Here is a 19787-nt window from a genome sequence, read left to right as displayed (position 1 = left end):
AGTGACATGAGCACAAAGGGATCTGCTGCTTAATCTCACAAATTACAATCTTCATTATTCTTTGAATAGAGACAAAAGTATAGTAAATGAATTAAAATCCATTTGTCCCTTGTATATTTAAAAACACCACCACAGAGAATGGAACCAGTAATGGGTTCACATAGGGCTGAGTTCTGGGGCATGGATGTTGTGGGTGTTTAGCCCCTATTCGGCCTGTGTTATATGCTTGAGATGCAGTAGAGATTGGGCAAAAATTCTCCTCTTACTTTGGGGTGTGGTACCATAATAACTAAGGAAGGGCTTGTGAATAGTGTTCCTGATATAAGGAACTACTGGTGTAAAAATCTTTCTGGGAATACAATTTCAGCTGCAGCCTAGATGCAACAGTGCCTCTGTCAAGCATTTTACACCTTGAGTCTACTGTCAGCAGCCATGAGACTTGAGATCTTCCTCTACCACGGGTGTTCTGTATCCGCCTCTGCCTTAGCTGCACCAAACATGTAGTCAGTGCCTGCTCTCTTGGTTCGTGAGAATGAATATGTACAAGCTGGGGTGCAGCTAAAGTAAAGAGGTGGCAGTGTAGCTCAGGCAGGTGTGTTGTGTATGGCCTTGCCGATGCACATTTATAGGGCAAAAGTTAGACCAATGTTTTTCACCTTGTTAGTTGTCGTTTCACCTTTTTAGTTTTCACCTGAAACATTTCAAATGAAGGTGTGGCCCCCTTTGGAAACATGGCCCGTGGCCCCTGCCATCACACTGAAAACTGACTGAGAAGCACTCAGTAAATGTTTACAGGCCCAGTGCAACATTTGACACAGCATGAACTAAAGGCTTCCACACTTCTGGGGCTGTGTCTTCCGGAAAAGGGATGCAGATTAGACAAGTCGGAATTGCAAATGAAGCGGGGGATTTAAATATTCCCCCGCTTCATTTGTATAAACACGGCTGCCACTTTTTTCCAGCTTGGGGCTTTGCCGGCAAAAAGCACCAGTCTAGACGGGCTCTTTCGGAAAATAAAGCCTTTTCCAAAAGATCCCTTATTCCTCTTAAAATCAGGAATAAGGGACCTTTCGGAAAAGGCTTTATTTTCTGAAAGATCCCTGTCTAGACTGGTGCTTTTCTCTGGCAAAGTCCCTAGCCGGAAAAAAGCGGCAGCCATGTTTATACAAATGAAGCAGGGGATATTTAAATCCCCCGCTTCATTTGCAATTCCGACTTGTCTAATCTGCATCCCTTTTCTGGAAAAGGGGTGCAGTGTAGACACAGCCCTGAGGTTTGACCAGCTGGGGGAGGTACTCCCAGAATTTTGATTATCAGAAAAACAAAATGCCCTTTCTAGGACCTGGAGCTTTCTTCTCTTAGTCTTTCATAGCCCCTTACATGTGGTCTGCAGCCCCCTTGGGCTCCACTGGATTAAGCTGACATGTTCAGTCAGTTCCCCCATCTCATCATTCAGGAAAAAGTGTCATTTAACAAACAAGAAGTCACTAAGCAATTTGCTTCCTTGCTGTGTCTCGTGCTGCGGGTGAATAGTTGGGTATCACATGTTGATAGAGAGCTTATACTTTAACAGAAAACAAAATGGAGTTTTTTCCTGTCTCTTTATTCAGAAGTTGTAACTAAATCTTAAGAATCTGTTGAAATGCCATGGAACAAGCATTAACTGGATCATCACAGCTTGTTTCAAGGCTTACACTACCTGTTAGTAGCCACTGATGGTGTCCTTTCTAATGGTGGAGATGCACATGTAAGAAAATATCATTACAATGATTTGTGCAGCAAGCTTTACTGAAAGTGCTGTAAATACATTCATGTTTACTGCTTTAAAGGAAAATTGCACATTTTATCTTTGAATGGGACTGCTCCTCCCTCCCTCTTTAAAATACAAAACAAGGCTCCTTTAAACTGACAATTCTGGGTTGGGGGGAGCTTTGCCATGTTATAAATATATATAAATATATGTATAAATATACTTTTTTAAGCATGGGAGAGGACAAAAGAAATACTGCATTAAAGTTCCCACTATAGCTCATTATACAATAGAATATGCACAATTCAATAAAGATGTAGTTAAATTTAAGCTTTGTTCTGTTTTGGTTTTTTTGCATTTTTTTTCCAGGAGATCATGGTGTGGCTTGGTGGAGTGCAAGTTGCCACACTAACATGGCTTTCATGGGACTAGCAGGTTCTGGGAGTACAAATTAAAGTTCCATTCTGAATCAGGATAGAGCCTCATTCTTGTCAGCATCCTGTAATTGTAGCTTATGCTGCCTATGGGGAAATGTTCGTTTCTACAGACTGCCCCTCTTCATGAAGCCACTGCATTCCCCCTGAAGCTCAAAGTTCAGAGTGAACATTCCATGTTTCACAGCCTGTACTCCTGGCCAAAGAGATACAGCTGGGGTCAAGCCACCTTCCTGTGCTGCTGCACCTGGGGCCCACTCTGAGCTGTGCTGTGCTTGTGAATTACAAAGCACTAGCCCAATTTGGGTCTCAATCTGGTATGGGTCAAACATGCAAAATCTTTAAAAAGAAACCTGCACTGATTTATATTTCAGCTGAGCTTGTTTTGTATGTATGTTAGGGATGGAACCATGTAGTCAATTAACTGATAAGCAAAAGCTATATATTACATGCATTCTCCCCCTCTACTTGCCAGTACATTTTTGGCTCAGTCCTAGCTTGAAACAGGTCTGGGCCCTACCCTGCTGCAGTTCTGCATTTAAAGTGTATTAGGCAGCAAGCATGCAGGCAGTCCATCTCAGTTCTGGCTTGCACCAGCTGCCAGCCCCCCATCTCCTCCCCCCAGGCACTATAGAATAGTCGACTGATAATTGAACAGTTGAGTAACCTCAAGAATTCTTAACTGATATTTAACATCCTGTATGTATGTAGAGGTTGTTTCTATGTACAGTATAGTGTGTAAACTAAAATTATGTAAACATGACAATGCTAATCAGTAAGCAATTGGCTTACTGTTGAAGCTCTGGTGGGCTGTATGTTGGGCACCCTTACAACCAAATGGATGAAGTGTAAGGGTTTACTGCACCATGTTGATGTAATCCTGGTTAAAAGAGACTTCTAAATGTAAATTAGATACCTTTTGGGTTGCTAGGCTGGTACTTTAGAGATGCTTTCCTCCATTCACACAGGGCCATGCTGCTGTTACTTTATGGCAACTAAAAGGTACGTTTTACATTTGGCCTCCCAGTGCTTCAACTATAGACCTTCAAGCCACAATTCCCTTTGGCTCCTGTAACACATTGTTTCCCTTCTTTGAGACAGCAAGGCTGTTGGGTTTGCTTGACTTAGAACTGGGGGCACATACCAACTGATGGCTTTTGCAAGCAATAGCTCTGTGCTATACCCTTCCTACTTCAGCATTGGTGTGGGGGCCTGGCAGGGTCTTATTTTTTCTCTTGCTCCCACATAGGGTAACCAGATTCCTCTGGTTTCAACTTAGATAGTTTTTTTCCTCTATTGATATTACTAACATGACATGCATGTACAGCAAGAGCATTTGAAGAGCAACTGGCACATCCTCCTGGGAGCCTGTCTCCCTTATGGCCCCCTTACTGGCATAGTTTGCCCATTGCTGAACTGCAGGAAGGGGACAGTGCTTAGGCCAGTGCTATTACCACTGGGGGCTGGTATGGAGCAACAGTATCTTATTCCATTGCAAGGGCCAAGGTGAGCCCAACTATTTCAGGAAGTCCAGGCCCAAAGGCTGAGCAGTGACAAAAGGGAAATCCCATGCTGTAGCTCTCTGTGTTCAGCACTGTTGTTGCCTGGACTCAACTGGGCAATGGCTCTGATATGCCCCTGCAATGCTGGAGAATGGATTTGGTTTTCCCGACTTCCACAAAGCACTCAACTGCAAGCCTAGGAAAAACAGTAGTCAAACTCCTAGACAGGGTGCTGTATGTATGTTGCTTATCAGTAGGCAACTGTGTGAAACATGCTGGACCACTGCTAAAGTTATCACAGGAGACTCTGTGTGCTTCATTTGTTTTTATTCAGGACTTGTAACGAGGTACACAGCAACAGTTAATTACAAGTACAATTAAAAAATTTAAAAAATTAACATTCCCCACTCAGTGGAAGATGGTTTGAATGGCACACACCCACTGTTTTCTGGTACCACACAGCTCCCCTGAGTCCTGCCTGTTTTGTAACTTATTTTGCCAGCCTCAATAGCCTAGTAGAGGCTCTGAGTAGATCAGCCACATTAACAGTCCCAGAGCCAAATGCACAAAATGCTTATGTTGACTGAGTGCCAAATTGGGTGTTGTATATTTTGAAGAAACATACATACAGGGACAAGATGACATTTGACAAGTGATTTTTTTTCCCAGAGAATTCAGAGAAACTACTTGTCTGTACAAAAGACACTTTTCAAAGATGAAAATAAGCACTTGTTCTTTACAAAAATCTCAGCTGATGTCAGCACTTTAGAAAGTGTTTTTTTCCACATTTTTCAATGGTAATGTTAAGAGGTTATCAAATGCACTGCCCCTCCACCCCCCAGTGAAGTTCCAGGTAAACTAGCCATGGAGGTGAGTTGTAAGGCTACCTCTGAACAGGCTTTACTAAACAGCCGGTTATGACATGTCTTGTAAGGAGTAGCAATCAGCCCAGCTAGGCTACATCTACACTGCAGGCTTCTTGCACAAGAACAGCTGTACCTGCAGAGCGTCTACACTGCACCCATGTTTCTTGCACAAGTAAACTTACAGTAAAGTGTTGGAACAGAGGGCTTCTTGCGCAAGTGTTATTCTTCTCCCCACGAGGAATAAGCCCTTGTGCACAAGAAGGCAGTGTGGACAGGGAACAGGTGTCTGACAAAAGGAACCACTATGGCTAAAATGCCCATCAGAGCGTTCTTGCACAAGAAAGCATCCACACTGCCATGGATGCTCTTGTGCAAAACAGTTCTTGTACAAGAAGCCTGCAGTGTAGATGTAGCCCTCAGAGGAAGAGCCACTTTGGGCATGGCAATTGCACACAACACAAACTGCAGTGGAACATTGTCTGTGACTTGTTCTCAAAACTGGGCTTGATTAATTTAGTTTTCAAGTATCTTCCCAAAGACAGGAAGGGGGACACTTCTCTTTTTGGAGTTTCAAACTAGAGCACAAGGACCATGGACGTGAATGAGTTTAGCTACTGAATATAAAAAGCTGCTGACTTTTTTTTCCCCCCACAGGGCACTACCCAGAAAAATTAACTACAGATAATATATTACACCACAGGTGTGGGAAAATTAGTAATGTGCTTGCTAATACAGTAAGGTCTAAAATAAATTGGTGTCTATATAGGCTATTCACCACGTCCCATCTTCAGACTGCAGTTGTGGCTGTTCCAAAATACCAGAAAGCCATTAAGCAGAATTATCCCATTTGGCAAATGCAACATCTGTGCACTTTCCCCTGTACTTTGCTTATGGCCATCATGTTTTCAAACACTGCTCTGGGTAAAGCCTGTCCCCACCATGGTGCACCTCCCTGTGATTACCGGAGCTCAGGGCTTCCGTTTTCACAGCTTAGATCCCCCTCACTGAGCATGCCCTGTTCTGCTCCCAGTGCCCCAATGTGGCAGCTCCCTTCACCCATCTCACGTCTGTAGGGGAGCACTTGCTGTCACATTAGAACACTGGAAAAACCAACATGTCATGTCCACTGGTGCTCAAGAGCAGAAATCTCTTTGTTGCCTCAGAGCTTGTTACCAGACAGCATCGAGGGGCAGGATTTATTTTTAACCTCATCCCCCTCGTTAAGTTGTTCGCCACACAGTGGAAGCGCACTAGCCCCCTGGTTTGCTGGCAGAGGGCGAGTTGGGATGGGAGCAGTCCTCACTGAACAAACAGCCCTGTATAAAAAGCAGCCCCACCCCCTCCCTAATACAGCCCCAGCTGTAAGATTACCGCACACTTCCCTCACCCCCACCTACATCAGGCCTAGCAGGATGTTAATGGCAGCTTGATTTATTTCTGGCTCTTACCCTCTGAGCAGCAAACAAGAGCTTGGTCAGCAATTCTGCCCAGAGCAGACCTCAGCATGTGGTGAGTGGGAAGTAACTTTCAGGAGGGAACAGGAGGAGATGGCCCTGAATTTGCCAAAATTTTGGCAGGGGGCTGAGAGGGAATGGAGGCAAATCTCAGAGGCAGAACCTAGCCCTCTAACCCATTCTGCTCGACAACTACTGGGGCCTGAGCCCTCCAGTGGGTGCAATAGCAACCAGAGGTGAAAGCAAGCCAGTGCAATGCTCTGGTCAGCTGGCCAGGGCCCTTGGTTACAGTGGAAGAGAGTGGGGGGGGGGGCGCTCCCAGAATCCTGCAGTACTCTCTCCCTTGCCCCCACCATTTTGGGAAGAAGGCAGGCTCCAGCTGCACACATCAGGTTTCTGTTGCTTTTCCCAATTCCTCTACCCCACCCCTGGTCAGCCAGGAGTGAGGAATGCAGCAGGCTTTGCATTTTCCCTTCACTCCCTAGTCCAAGGAAACAGGAAAAGCAACAGAGACTTGCTATGTACAGCGGTAGCCTTCCACTCCCTGAAACACCACCCTTGCCTCCCCCCTGCACTGACCCCTATACACACAGGATTTTGCACCCTCATATCTCCCCCTTTTGAGCCTCCCAACACTCCCAGGCCGCTGCCCTGAGCCCCTCCTCATACCCAACCCAGACTCCTGCAGTCCACAGCCCTGAGGCCCTATACCCCCTGCCCTAACTTCTGCAGCCCCCTCACTCACCCCAGGAAACCAAAACTTAACAACAAAAATTGGAAGGGGGAGGGGGACTAATTCCTGCACACGGCCCAGTTTCTTCAGCAAAGGCTGCTCCTATGCCAACAAGCCCTTTGACAACAGGGAGGTAGGGTAGGGAAGCAGTGGGGCAAGGTGGGATTGCTATTTTGACTCTCAGGCTGCGTCCTTTTCTTCTGAATACCCACCCCTTGTACACCGAGAACACCACAAATACTGAATGATCAACAGCTTGTAACGCTTACCAACTCTGTTCAGTTTTGAGAGCAGGACTCAGTGCAAAATAGTTCTGCATCTGTTTTGAGTAGCAAATTTTGCCAGTTGCCCAAACCTCCACTCCTGCCCTTTTTTGAAGTAACCATTTAACTAAAAGAGGAAGAGGATTATGGGGGGGAGGGAGGGGGGCGGGATTACAAATGATAAGAACTGGAAACACAACCCTCACTGACATTAATAGCATGCAGTCTATGTAACAATACATACAAAATCTGATTACTTTGGGCCTGGTCTATGCTCATTACATAGCATCAATCTACAGAATTCAAAACTGTACAAATGAAAAGGTATGCATAACCCAGCAAGTGGTTTTTACAACATTAGTGCTGCATAATAAAGCATCGAACCAGCAGGAATGACCCAGAAATTCCCTCCAAAGCAGCTCTGCAGAACGAACACCTCGTGTCATGTCAGTGGAAGCAACCCCACGAGCCCATTTTGGCAGGGAGCTGCCTGCACCACTGTCTGTTGGCAAAGGGCCAAGGTCCCTCTGGACTCTACCAATGCTCTGCTTTGTTTGCAACACCAAACAGCTCACCCATAGCAACAGCTAGTTTGAGGGCTATTCATTTCTGTGCCCAGCCTACGACACAAGCACATCCAGGGGAACGGAGTCACTGACAGAACAGTTGTTCCAGGCTCAGAAAAATCACTTCTGTTCTGTAGTGTAGCTGGGACCATAACCGCATCTCCCTCCCACTGAGCACGCTGAGTGGGTAAATTCCCCTTGACACTAGACAATGCAGCTGTGCTTAGTCATGTTATGAGCAGATGGGATCCCCTGGTACCTGCAGTGTCTTTTCATGACAAAAGGGCCCAGTACAGCTCTTGTACATTAAATTCACACCCTAGTTCATTTCATAAGCACTTCCTCGTGTAGCCCAGCATTAGAAACTAACCATAGGCCAAGCTTGGTGTAGGGTAACTGCTCAGCTCTCTCACACAGACACTCCGTAATGTCTATTTGACTCACTTGGATACTCAAACAAAGAAACACCCAAAGGGATTTTTGTCCATGTTACCTAACTCATCAAGAATGACAGTGCAATTGCCACCATCCAGAAGGGCAGCGAGGAGTGAGAGACGAGCAATGGGATGAATCCCATTGGACAGTAATGTGGCAAGGCCGTGAGCGCTACATCTCTGTGGAACTGCTTTTGCAGCAGACAGAAGGGGTAAATGAGTGAAGAAGCTCCCGACAAGGGCACGACCCCATCTAGGAGCCAATGCCAGAGATAAACAAGCATTAGGAAGCAGAGACGCTCCAAGGAGATGCCATATCTAGAGTATAAGGAAGAACAGCAGACGTTGTCCATTCCTTTCCCATGTTTGCCCCCCGCCCCGACTGACTGACACATCATCTTAGCCAAGAGCCCATCCAGCACAAGTATCCCTGCTTCCTCTGCATTCTCATCTCTGGCAAGACACTGAACTAGCCTCTGAGTTATGAGACTGGCTTGCCTGGATACGTGTTTGCTAAGAAGGCAGGAAAACCAGCCTCCAGTTAGTTATCACTGCTACTCTCTCTGCAGGGTTCCATTTTACATACATGCCTTACCAGACAGCTGTAGCATTATCTAGAGTTGGATAAGCAAGCCACTGTTGTTGGCTCTGGCTGGAATTTCACCCTGGCTTCAATAAACACCATTCAGAAAGAAACCTGGCTCAGGATCTCCCCACTGTGAAAGATCAAACTAAATTTACATGGGCTGCCCCCTCCTCCAGAAAGTCAGTCACTCAGTTTGTTGTATTAATAAAGAAGAGTATTAATTTAATTTATCAGAAGTTCTTCCTGACTAGCTCAGAATGACCATTCTGAGTTTGTTACAATGATCTGTGAACCCATCTGAAGTGGTGGCATTTTAATCTGAAACTGTATTAAAAAGTAACCTACAAGTGTACATGAAACCTTTCTAGCATGTGATCACACCTGGTCTGATATAGCTATGAAAGATATTTACTGTTTTATAAACACTGGAAAGGGCTAAAATAATTACAAGTTAGTGTGTAGCTTTTCACAGGAAACCCATACATACGGCAGCCCTTTTTACTTCCACTGAGAAGAGATTTTGGTAATCGACCTGAAGGAGACAACTGCTTTGCACAGGGCATTCACAGTATATACTGAAATCTGGAACCAAAGTACAAAGCAGCCACATTACAACACCTGATTGGGTTTTTTAATTTACACTGTGCATAATACTGACATTTAGGATGAATAATCTGTCTCGTGCAAGCATGCACGAATAGATTCAAATCCTCAACCTTAATGCTAAACATCATCCTCAGATTCCCTACTATAATCTATAAACTTAATTTCCCCCTCATCACAAACTGCATTTGTGCTCAGCTTAAGCCCTCAGAAGCAGCAGGCTGGAGACTGATGCCCAAGGGGATATTTTTACACTAATGCATAACACAGCCGTAATCTGTGGCAGTCAAAGGACTAAGATTACAGAAAGGTGAGGTTTTCTGAGCTTAATTATTTAAACTGAAAGGTAAGCGAACCCCGGCCAGCTCTGTGAGCCCCCACATCAGGTTACTCGTGCAGAGCAGTTGCAGAAGTGTTTATGTTAAAGATGTAACGAACCATCCGGAAGTCAGATACAGGAACTGCTTTGTGCATGAATCCAAATGCTAATTAGCAAACTAATATCCTTCCAGCTGCATGTGAGTGGAGAAAGGATGGGGGATTCCACAAGCCAGTTACATTAACCTCTTTGCACTGGCATCCTGGTGCCAGGCACTAATGCCAGAGGAAATATCAGGGACATACAGTATTCCTGAGAAGCATCCCAGATCAGCCTGAATTTTAGCCAAGTATTGCCACTCAACAAGTTCGTTACATCTCCACTATCTACATCTGAACGGGTCGGCTTATTCAACGTCAAGAAAACCACTGCTGGCAGGTGGAGCCATTTGTTCAAACAACTCAAATCGCTATTGTTGTATAATGAAAAAAAGCAAAAAACAAGAGTGGTTTTGTTACAGTTAATCCTTCATTCAGTTCACTTAGGTGGGCCCCTAGGGGCTGATGAAGATCTGAGGAGCTCTGGCAGTTCCCTGGAGCAAGGCGCAGCTCTGTATTCTCTGGTCTTCATTCGGAGTAGTGCATGATGGACTCCACATAGTTCCCTGGGAAGAGCCCTGTCACTCCATTCATGACACCCTCATACCACCCATCATCGTTCTTCTTAATGACGTAAATAATGGCACCTTCCTGAAACGAGAGCTCGTCCTCCTTGTCTTTTGTGTAGTCATAGATCGCCACAACTAGGCAAGGCAGGAGAGAAAGAGAAGAGAAAATGAGCATTGACTAAGGAACGGTACTGGTGGGAAAAGGAAAACATGCAGCTGTAATGGCCACATCACCCTTTCTGGAATTTGCTCCCCACCCACTCCACAAATCCCTTCCAAATTGATGATGTTTTGTTTGATTTAATCCCCATTGACTGAACTTGGGCTGTTCCCATCATGTATCTAAAAACTCAATGATTTGTGACTGCTGGTCTTCCAGATCCACCACACAGTGGATAAACACAGTAGAATTAAAAGAAGTTTGGTTTGGATCCACACTGGTGCAGATAGAGCTTCCTACCTGCAAAGCTACTTATGCTACCAAATGCTTGTAAACTATTTCTGATTTTCAGAGGTCAGTAAAACGCAAACTAATGACCTGTCCAAACACAGGCTGAAAAAGGGAACAAAGAGCACTGCAATGAGGTCTGGAAGGGGAAATAATTCCAAGAGAAATTTTCAACTGTCATAGGAAAGGAATTTAGGGAAAGTAGGAGCTCTGGATTTCCATGTAAACTTGGTCCCAAATAAATTCCAGTCTGTGAAGGAATAGGTGCAGCCCCAGCTCAGGGCCTCCGGTGCCAAGAAAAATTAGCCAAATCTTAATCAGATAACTCTTTCTGGAAAAGCAGCCTGCCCCTGTCGGGGTTTGGACCAGAGTGGTCCAGTAGCCACCCTATCAGCTCCCGTAAGTTCCCTGTTAGGTATGCAGCAGGGCAGCTGCCCTCACCCAAATGCCATGCTGCTCCTGTCCTCTACCTTGGAGCTGCCCAGGGAGCCTCCTGCTTGCTGTGCAGGGAGGAACGGGGAATGAAAAGGCAGAGATGTGCTGATGTCAGGATACCACCTCTACTTGCCCCCATCGAGGCCCCCCACACCGTCCCCTATTCTTCATGCCACTGCCACGCGTCCACTGCATTTCCTCCCTCCTGCCTCAGTCCATGCTGCCTCTAGAGCAGGAGGCTACAACAACAACAACAACAGGTTAACCTCTCACAGCTCAGCTGAGTGCTAGTTCATCATTTAATAGCAAGACATTCCCTGGGAAATAGTCCACCCTCTGACTCCACCACCTCAGCCAAGCTTACAATGATCATTGTTGTGGATAATATTACATTGTTTACAGCTCTTTAAAACATACACTATCTACGGATATACTGCCTGTTGTCTGCTGAAAAAACTCCCCCTGGAACTTAACATTCATTTACATAAATTCTTATGGGGAAATTGGATTCACTTAATATCATTTTGCTTAAAGTAGCATTTTTCAAGAACATAATGACAACTAGGGATGTCAACGTGTAGTCGACTACACAATCAACCGATAAGCACCCCCCCCCCACACACACACACACGTTGACAGAGGCAGCAAGGTGGAGGGGATGGAGACGAGAGCTGGTGCCCATGGGGAGACAGCTGCCCACAACCATGCTGCCTTAGCAGCAAAAGAACTGGAAAGCAGCAGCTACTGTCCAGGAGCTCAGCTCTGAAGGCAGAGCCACCCAGAAGGCTGGGCTGGTGTGGCTTGGTATGGCATTGCTAGTCTTATATCTGCTGCTGCTGGTAGGGTGACCTGTACTGGTCCTAGCCTGAAGAAAACACCCCACCTATTCTCACAAAAGGAAGTGCTGTGGAGAGATTTAACCTTCCAGAAAAAGCTCAACACTCCATGGCAGGTGCGCCGTGGGCAATAATGGGCATCCCCACTCCAGACACTCCTCTATAATGTAATGATTTCCATCAATGGCTTATTTTCCTGCCCTTCCTCAGGGAAATAAGGCTGGCACGAATAAACTGAAGCAATGTTTATCAAACAAGAGCGTCTGTGTGCATCGATAGAATGTTGCCAATCAGACCCGTGGAAAGGTCACTAAGTAGGGTTGCCAGGTGTCCGGTTTTGAACCAGACAGCCTAGTATTTGAGCTTTCTGTTCGGGAAACAAACTGAGAAAATAGAAATGTCCGGTGTTTTCTAAATAAGCTGTAATGTAGATTGTGATGTAATGTCAAGCGTGTTCAGTATTTTTGTTGAAACCATCTGACAACCCTATCATTAAGTAGAGCAATGCATGCAAATACTCTGCAAGTCAGATATTGTATCTGGCAAGTTGTCTCAGCCTGCCATTAAAGTCTGTGTGCTTCATGAACCACATACTTGTGGCAGGTAGGAAGGAAAAGAGACAGCAGTTTTGCCAGTCTGCTGGGACTGTGTGGCAGAGATTTAACCTTTTGAAAGTCACCAAACACCGTGTGCTGTGTTCAGCATACCAAATCAACTTACGGAAGGCCTGGTCAGTGCTGTCACCACAGCAGTGCCGTACATTGCCCTAGGAACTGTGGGAACAGATCTCTCTCAAAGTGAGGCGAGAGCTACACTTTCCCCCAGACAAACCCAACGGTAGAATGTACAATGACTACTAAAATCTGCCCTTGTCACTGGAGGTCTGGTCAGCCAACATCAAAAATGTCCAATGTCCATGGCTCAGACAAAAACCAAATCTGCAGTAGCACAAGCTGCTCCACACTTTCTAACTTCACTATATTTTATCCACCATTAGGGGAGATCTGGGATTGGGTTTATCCATCAGTTTCTCCTGAAACCGCTGAAGCCATCAAGAGTTCCTACATATACAGTTAACCACAAAATGGAATGGTGACTGGCACCAAGGAACCCTTTAATAACCTCACATCTGAACATTTTCTGCTGAGACACACACTGCTTTTTAACTGTTCACAAAATCCAGCAGTCCAAAAGAGACTAGGGATTGCATATTGCTTGAGGGAAAATACAGAAGCTACCTCATGGAAGAGAAGCCAAAGCAGAATAGCTTGAAAGGTCTTGATCTAGACAGATTTTATGTCTGGGCACACAGCTAATGCCAGCTATGTGGCTAAAGAAGCTTGCCTTCCAAAGTCCCACTTCTCTAATAATACTTTGCTGAAACCTAAAACTTTTCCTAAACATATGTCTGTCAAAGTAACATGCAAAATTTCAGACAGGTCTTTTTTTTTTTTTAAAGGGATCAAAGGGAGGTTAAAACTAGAGTTATAATAGGAACCCATTTGCAGCCTTTCCAATAGCATCATTACTGAGACTCAAACAAATCAAGGGGCAGGAAGGAGGAAGAAAAGCTATTTAGGCTAACGTAACAAAAACAAATGAGCATAATTGGCCATAAATACATCCAATCTGGAAAATAGAGGGTTTCTAACTACAAGAAGTGACATTCTGTAGCAGCTTTACAATGGGAGTAATGGGGACAGGCACTGGCAACCTAAAACTAGTTTTATGAATAAACTTGATACATTTATTAACAGGACTGTATGATAAAAGCAGGGGACCAGACCAGGAAGTCCCTTCTCTGCCCTACGTTCCTGATAACCTTGAAGAAGTTAAGGTTTTTAAAACCTCTAGAACTGATCATACCAAACTCTCTCGCTCTCTTTAAACATACCCTTTTCTAAATAAGTCCTTGGAGCCCATGGAGGGTCCTCTTCAGCATAAGGATCACTGTATTCAACCACAGCTGCCTCCTCCTCTTCATAATCTTCTGGGGGTGGAGGTGGAGGTGGGGACTCATCAAAGACTGGCTCATCTACAGGTGGAGGAGGGGGGGGAGTATCTGAAACTAAAAATAAACAACAAGAGCAGCATGAAGCACTTTCTAGACCTACAGTACCAGATTAAAGCAGTGGTCATGGGGACCTAACGCCAGAACATAGGAAGAGAAATACACTAAGTTGGGGAGGAAATGGTTCCCTCCACCCCCATTGTATTTAAAATTCATCAGCAAAACAATAAAAAGCAGGATTCTGGCTGCTTCCAGCCAACATTTTTCCACACCGAAGACCATCCCCAATCATAGGACGATGAAGAAGCAAACTTACTATTTTCTTGAACTCTGGCCACAAACCCCATCAATGGTAACTGTGGAGTTACCTGTAGGATGGAAGGAGGAGGAGGAGCAAGGGATACTGCAGCAAAGGAGCAAAAAATACAGATAAATTAGAAATAAAAGCAGGCAAACAGGAAAGTAGGGCTATCCATCATTCAGGCACGACAGCACTTTAAAAAGAAATGTGACAAAAAGGCTGATGTCCAAAAAAGTTTTAAGAGCTTTAAGAATCTAAATACACTTGAACCTCTTTAACCCGGCAGACCTGGGAAACAGGGTATGCAGTCTTGAAGATTTTGCCAGTCCAGGGAGGACGCTGTAGGGTCTCCTGCTGTATAAGGGGTGCTGCCCACTCTCCCAGCACTACCACGTGCTCCCTGCCTCTCCCAGGCACCGCCTCCTGCCGCTATGGGAGCAGCAGAGAAAAGCCTCATGAAAGGTGGGTCTTCATGCTGCCATTCCTCCACCTGTGGGAAAGAGCAGGCCGCACACAGAGCCGCTTCCTCCTCGGTGCCACAGTGTTCTTGGATTCAGGACACCGGGAGTATGGAGGTTTAAGTGCATCACACGCAGCAAGTTTTAGTTCTCTCACAGCTCTATGTGAAAATTCCCATGCCAGCTCCTTCTCATCACACCACAAATTCAATTAAAGGACTTGTTTCATCTAACTACTCTTGAACTCAGGTTTTCTTGGTGTACAATGTAAAACTTTATGAAAAGCTCTAACAAAATACAAGAGTGTTTTCTGTTTTGATCAACAACATGTAATATTGATTTGTTGATACTGTTGGGATAACCATGCCGGTCTGAGGATATTAGTGCGACAAGGTGGGTGAGGTAATATTTTCTATCAGACCAAATTCTCTTGGTGAAAAACAAGCTTTCCTGCCCAGAGAACTGAAGAAAACGTCTATGTAAGCTTGAAAGCTTTTCTCATCTATCAAAAGAAATTGGTCCAATAAAAAACATTAGCTCCTCCAGTTTGTGTGTCTAACACAGCATCTCCAAACCGCGGGATGCACCCCACAGAGGAGCACAGAAGAACGAGTGAGAGGGTGCAGTGGGGCCTAGGACAACGCCTATGGGGCAGGGAGGGTGCACCATGCAGCCACCCTCTGCCCCCAGTTCCCACGTCCAAGCCCAACTCTGCCCTCATTCCCTCTCCATCCCCAGGCCCTCTCTGCCCCTAGCCCCTGCCCCATTCAGGCCTCAACCCAAACAGAGACCTGTCAGGAACTCATCGGGAGGACCCCTCCTGACTGACAAGTTAGGGCTAACGTTTTATGAGCTTGCTTTATATGAAACTTTCCAAAGAGTAAGATGGATTTATCTGGGATTCTGGTGCCATTGGGACTGTGCACCTCAGTCCCTTTGACCAAGCCTTCCCAGAGCTGAGCTGATCTCAGATGTCTGTATTACTCTGCTGTGGGAGACTGGAGAGTCTGGCTCAGTAGGACAGGGTGGTGGGGCGCCCAGAGGGCAGGCTCAATGGCATTTCAGCACATCAAGTGACCGTTTCAAGGGGATGTCTGTAACTAAACCTGTTCTTCCCACACTTACATTAGGGCTTAGCAGCCGCTATGGTCTCCCATCCTACCAATGTTTCCTCCTTTTACCTAGGAAGACCACAGCCCGCATTTCTCATATGCCCTACTCATGGAGTCTAATGTTGTGAGTCCAAGGGCTCCCTTTCCCTTCCTGGGGGTCCAGATACACAAAGCCTGCCTTTGTCCCACTCGAATACAGCTAAAATTCCACATTCTGCCTGGATATTGACTTAGAAAACATCAGCTCCTTATTTCTGCTGTGTCAAGTGTCTCTGCCACAGAAGTATTTTCTTTGTGATTTACAGTTCAAGCAAATAATCCTTTTAATCTTTATTTTATTCTTGGGTAAACAGACTGAATTATGATTACATAACTTACTTACAGACTATTTGGCATCTTTTGTAACTTCCAAAGGACATTTCATTAAAAACAGAAATGCAGGACAGTGGTCATGTACACACTGAATATACTGAAAACCCTCCTTATTTCAAAAGTAATCTTAAAGGCATTTCTTTTTAGTTATAGCTGAAACTATTTCCTATGCCTTCTCCCTCTATCTTTTTTCACCCTTCAACATGCATACAAATATACTTTACAAACACTATAACTCAAGAAGCTAGTATAATTTAGTCATGAATCTTTCTCCCGCCACCCACCACTACCAGATGTTCCTCCTGAATTCAAATACATGTCTCTTGAGGCTAGCTGGCAACTAGAGATAAAATGATATGCTTGAGTCTGACCAAATCCCCGAGGCCAGATGCTGGGATCTGAGCACAATTCCAGGTTAAGTGTAAAACGTAAAACAATAGAATAGCAGCACTGCACTGTCTGCCTGTTAACATTCTATTTTGCTTTAGTATAAGAAATCTAAAAACAAATTATCTTCAAATATTCCTATTGATTCTCTCTGCATCTTCTGAATAAAGGAATATCTGTTCAGAATCCAAACTTCTTCCATCTCCATTATTGCTAAAGCACCTTTTCAAACCAGAAATGGGGGCAAGAGTCCTGGCTCTATGAATGGCCAACAGTTTTCTACTCAGATTCAGAACATGTCACTTCTTGCTAAGCCTCACAACTGAGCAGATAAGAAGGGCCACCATTTAGAGTAACACCATTACAGACTTACACTACTACTCCTCTGAGACCACGTATGAACTTTGACTCTTGTGACAGAGCTCTTGCTACCTGCCATATCTAGTACCAATGGCATCCTGACCCTAGATGCCTGATTAAATATACTTCCATAGGAAGGTCCTCCTCCTACATTGACCATTATTCTGGAGAGAAACACACAAATCACCCTGTTGACATCATGGGGAATCAGGGTTTGAATAGTTCATTAAGACCAAACACTGAACCCACATCAGGACTGGAACAACAGAGATACTGCAGATCAAGAATGAGGTTTACTGACGGAGCTGTGCAACAGGGATTGTGAAGTCAGACACTTGTGAAGAGAAGTCTTGTGAAGGCAGACACTTATTTTATAAACTCGCTTAAATTAAAAACAAACAAACTATTCTAGTCTGTTTGCATTAATGGGAACTGAACACCTTATATGTGGGAAAAAAGCTTTACTGGGGCTACCGATACTGTATTAGATAACACTTAAGGCAGCACGCAAAATCTATTGTGGGAAAAAAGGCAATTTTCAACAGATTTCACAGCTCTGAAGTGATGAGCTACACTTTGGTTCTTTGCATTGGCTGTCCTGAAATAACTCTCTTACCTGGGTTCTGGCTATAAAAAGGTCCTCCATTCATCTGGTTCTGAAGACTTGTTTGTGAAGTGATGGAAGGAGGGCGCCTGTATGGCAAAGAGCCCCCTATTGTTGGAGGGGTGTGTCGGGATGCAGGTCTGTTCATGCTGTAGAACTGAACAGGGTGGCCTGGGTTAAAAAGAAAGATGTGTTAGCAAAGAGAAAAGGTTGAAGTCTGGTTTTTTTATGGCTACATTCAAGACTTATCCCCAAGGACTGGATTTAAAAAAAAAACAAAAAAAACAGTAAGTCTGCATCTTAAGAGCATTCAGACAGTTCAGTTGCCAGATTAGCTGAACTCTGAATATCAGATAATACTGACACAAGGAAAAGAAACTCTTACTAAACTGCTATACTTAGCACCACCAGCAAAAGCAAATACAAAAATTAAAAACTTTAGATTTAAAATGTTAGAATTGGAGGACCCTGTTTCCAGTGAGTAGTAAATATAATGCTTCATAATAACTGAACTAGAACTTTCATTCACAAATTAGGTAGAGATGCCTCATGTGATTGTGAACTATCCACGTGTCCAAATCACTCACAAGGTAATTCAAATGAAAGTCAACTCTAGGTATCACAAAGACGATGAAAGAACACAGGCATAGCAGCTGCATTGCAGCCAGAGCTCTCAGGAAACATAGCGACGATCCTTTCTGGGGAATGGAAAAGAATGAACAGTTCAGGCAAAGTATAGGAATCTAGAACAATGCTCCAAGGTTTTAGAAAAAGCATATCAACCCCTTCAAAACTACCTCTTTATTCCAACTAATATGAATACTGCCACACACAGTAATTTCTATATCAGACTGATTCAGGTATCAAGTAAATAGTGTACAGTATGTTTATCTTAACTTATGCCATAGAAATCACAACTAGAAGACTAGTAATTTAACTTGACTATCATTTTCATCATACTTGAACCATTAGAACATAAGAACGGCCGTACTGGGTCAGACCAAAGGTCCATCTAGCCCAGTAGCCTGTCTGCCGACAGTGGCCAGCACCAGGTGACCCAGAGGAGGAGGACCTAAGACAATGATCAAGTGATTTGTCTCCTGCCATCCTTCTCCAGCCTCTGACAAACAGAGGCCAGGGACACCATTTCTATCCCCTAGCTAATAGCCTTTTATGGACCTAACTCTGTTTTAGTATCATAAACCATGATGTTAAGCTACTATACTAAGCTCCAAAGCACACTATTGACACTCAAAAAACCACAAGAGTGCAGTTTAAGACCTAGAAACCTATAACATTTTTCATTCACCAGTGCATCAAAACCTGTAAATCAATACAACTTCTGGCTGATCAATGTCATCTTCTAACTGAACAAATACTTTAGACATGACAATTTGTTGCCACTGAAATTCATCACTGCTCAGGTGATTCTACAGCAGTGTTTCTTAAACTTGTTAAGACTGAGGAACAGTATTTTTTTTTTTTTAATGAGGAACACCAAGGATTTTTCTGATGGGGGGAGGGGGGAATGATCAAAAAAAAGGTTGCCTGCTCCTTTACGGACGGCCATTTTGAATTATGTTATTCTCCGTGGCACACCTCCGACAACCTCAGTTTAAGAAACACTGCTCTATATTTATTATAAGAATTCTTATACATGAGATAAGGAAATATTGATAAATGTTTAATTTAACCCTTTAACTAAGCACAAGTAGAATGTTTTGTGGTACTTTACAAAATTTCTAAATAAGCCTAAATATAGACCAAAATTATTAAACATCTGAAGCAATACAGATCTAGTACTCAGAAGCAAAAACCTTTACAACTGGCTATTACAATCACATGCAAGCAATTTCTGATGCATAAAACAGACCTTTACAGAACAATACTACATCCAAAATCAATCAAACAAAACGCAATATATGCTAGTCTGACATTAATTGCAATTTCAGCAATTAAAAAAATGAAAAATGCAGACAGACTTTACAAATGTTAAAAATGCAAACTTTAGTACATGCTAAGGCTGTAAAAGGTCGATCAGTTAACTGGTTACTCAGTAAGCATGACTCCTAGCAGGTGATGCTTACTAGGTAAATGGTTAATTGGCAGACCAGCTGGGCTGGAGCAGCCCCCAAACCAATGCAAGCAGGGGGCTGCCTCACCACACCACAGGGCAGGGCTCACACAGGATGCTCCAGCCTGGCCGGGCTCACTGGTTAACTTTTTTAATGGGATTTTACATCTCTAATACATGCAGTGTATATCATCTATTGAACTAAGTGTCTT

At 44.1% G+C, this 19787-nt stretch overlaps 1 protein-coding gene across 5 annotated transcripts in view; it reads right to left on the bottom strand.

Moving 5' to 3' along the window:
* Nucleotides 1–3996: 3996 nt before the first annotated feature.
* Nucleotides 3997–19787, bottom strand: part of ABI2 (abl interactor 2) — a 109611-nt gene continuing 93820 nt past the window's right edge. For 4 of the 5 annotated variants that reach the window (XM_075933798.1, XM_075933797.1, XM_075933800.1 and 1 more), the window contains 4 exons: nucleotides 17514–17672; nucleotides 14224–14310; nucleotides 13791–13964; nucleotides 3997–10312 (listed from right to left, as the gene is read on the bottom strand). In XM_075933798.1, coding sequence (XP_075789913.1) covers nucleotides 10137–10312; nucleotides 13791–13964; nucleotides 14224–14310; nucleotides 17514–17672 — 596 coding nt within the window. In that variant the 3' untranslated portion in view covers nucleotides 3997–10136. The remainder of the gene's footprint in view (nucleotides 10313–13790; nucleotides 13965–14223; nucleotides 14311–17513; nucleotides 17673–19787) is intronic. The other variant, XR_012905253.1, reaches the window with a different exon arrangement.

Source organism: Pelodiscus sinensis, chromosome 7, assembly GCF_049634645.1.
Source record: "Pelodiscus sinensis isolate JC-2024 chromosome 7, ASM4963464v1, whole genome shotgun sequence".
Lineage (NCBI taxonomy): Eukaryota > Metazoa > Chordata > Testudines > Trionychidae > Pelodiscus > Pelodiscus sinensis.
Note: the sequence above shows the minus strand (reverse complement) of the source record. Positions and strands in the feature narration are given on the sequence as shown.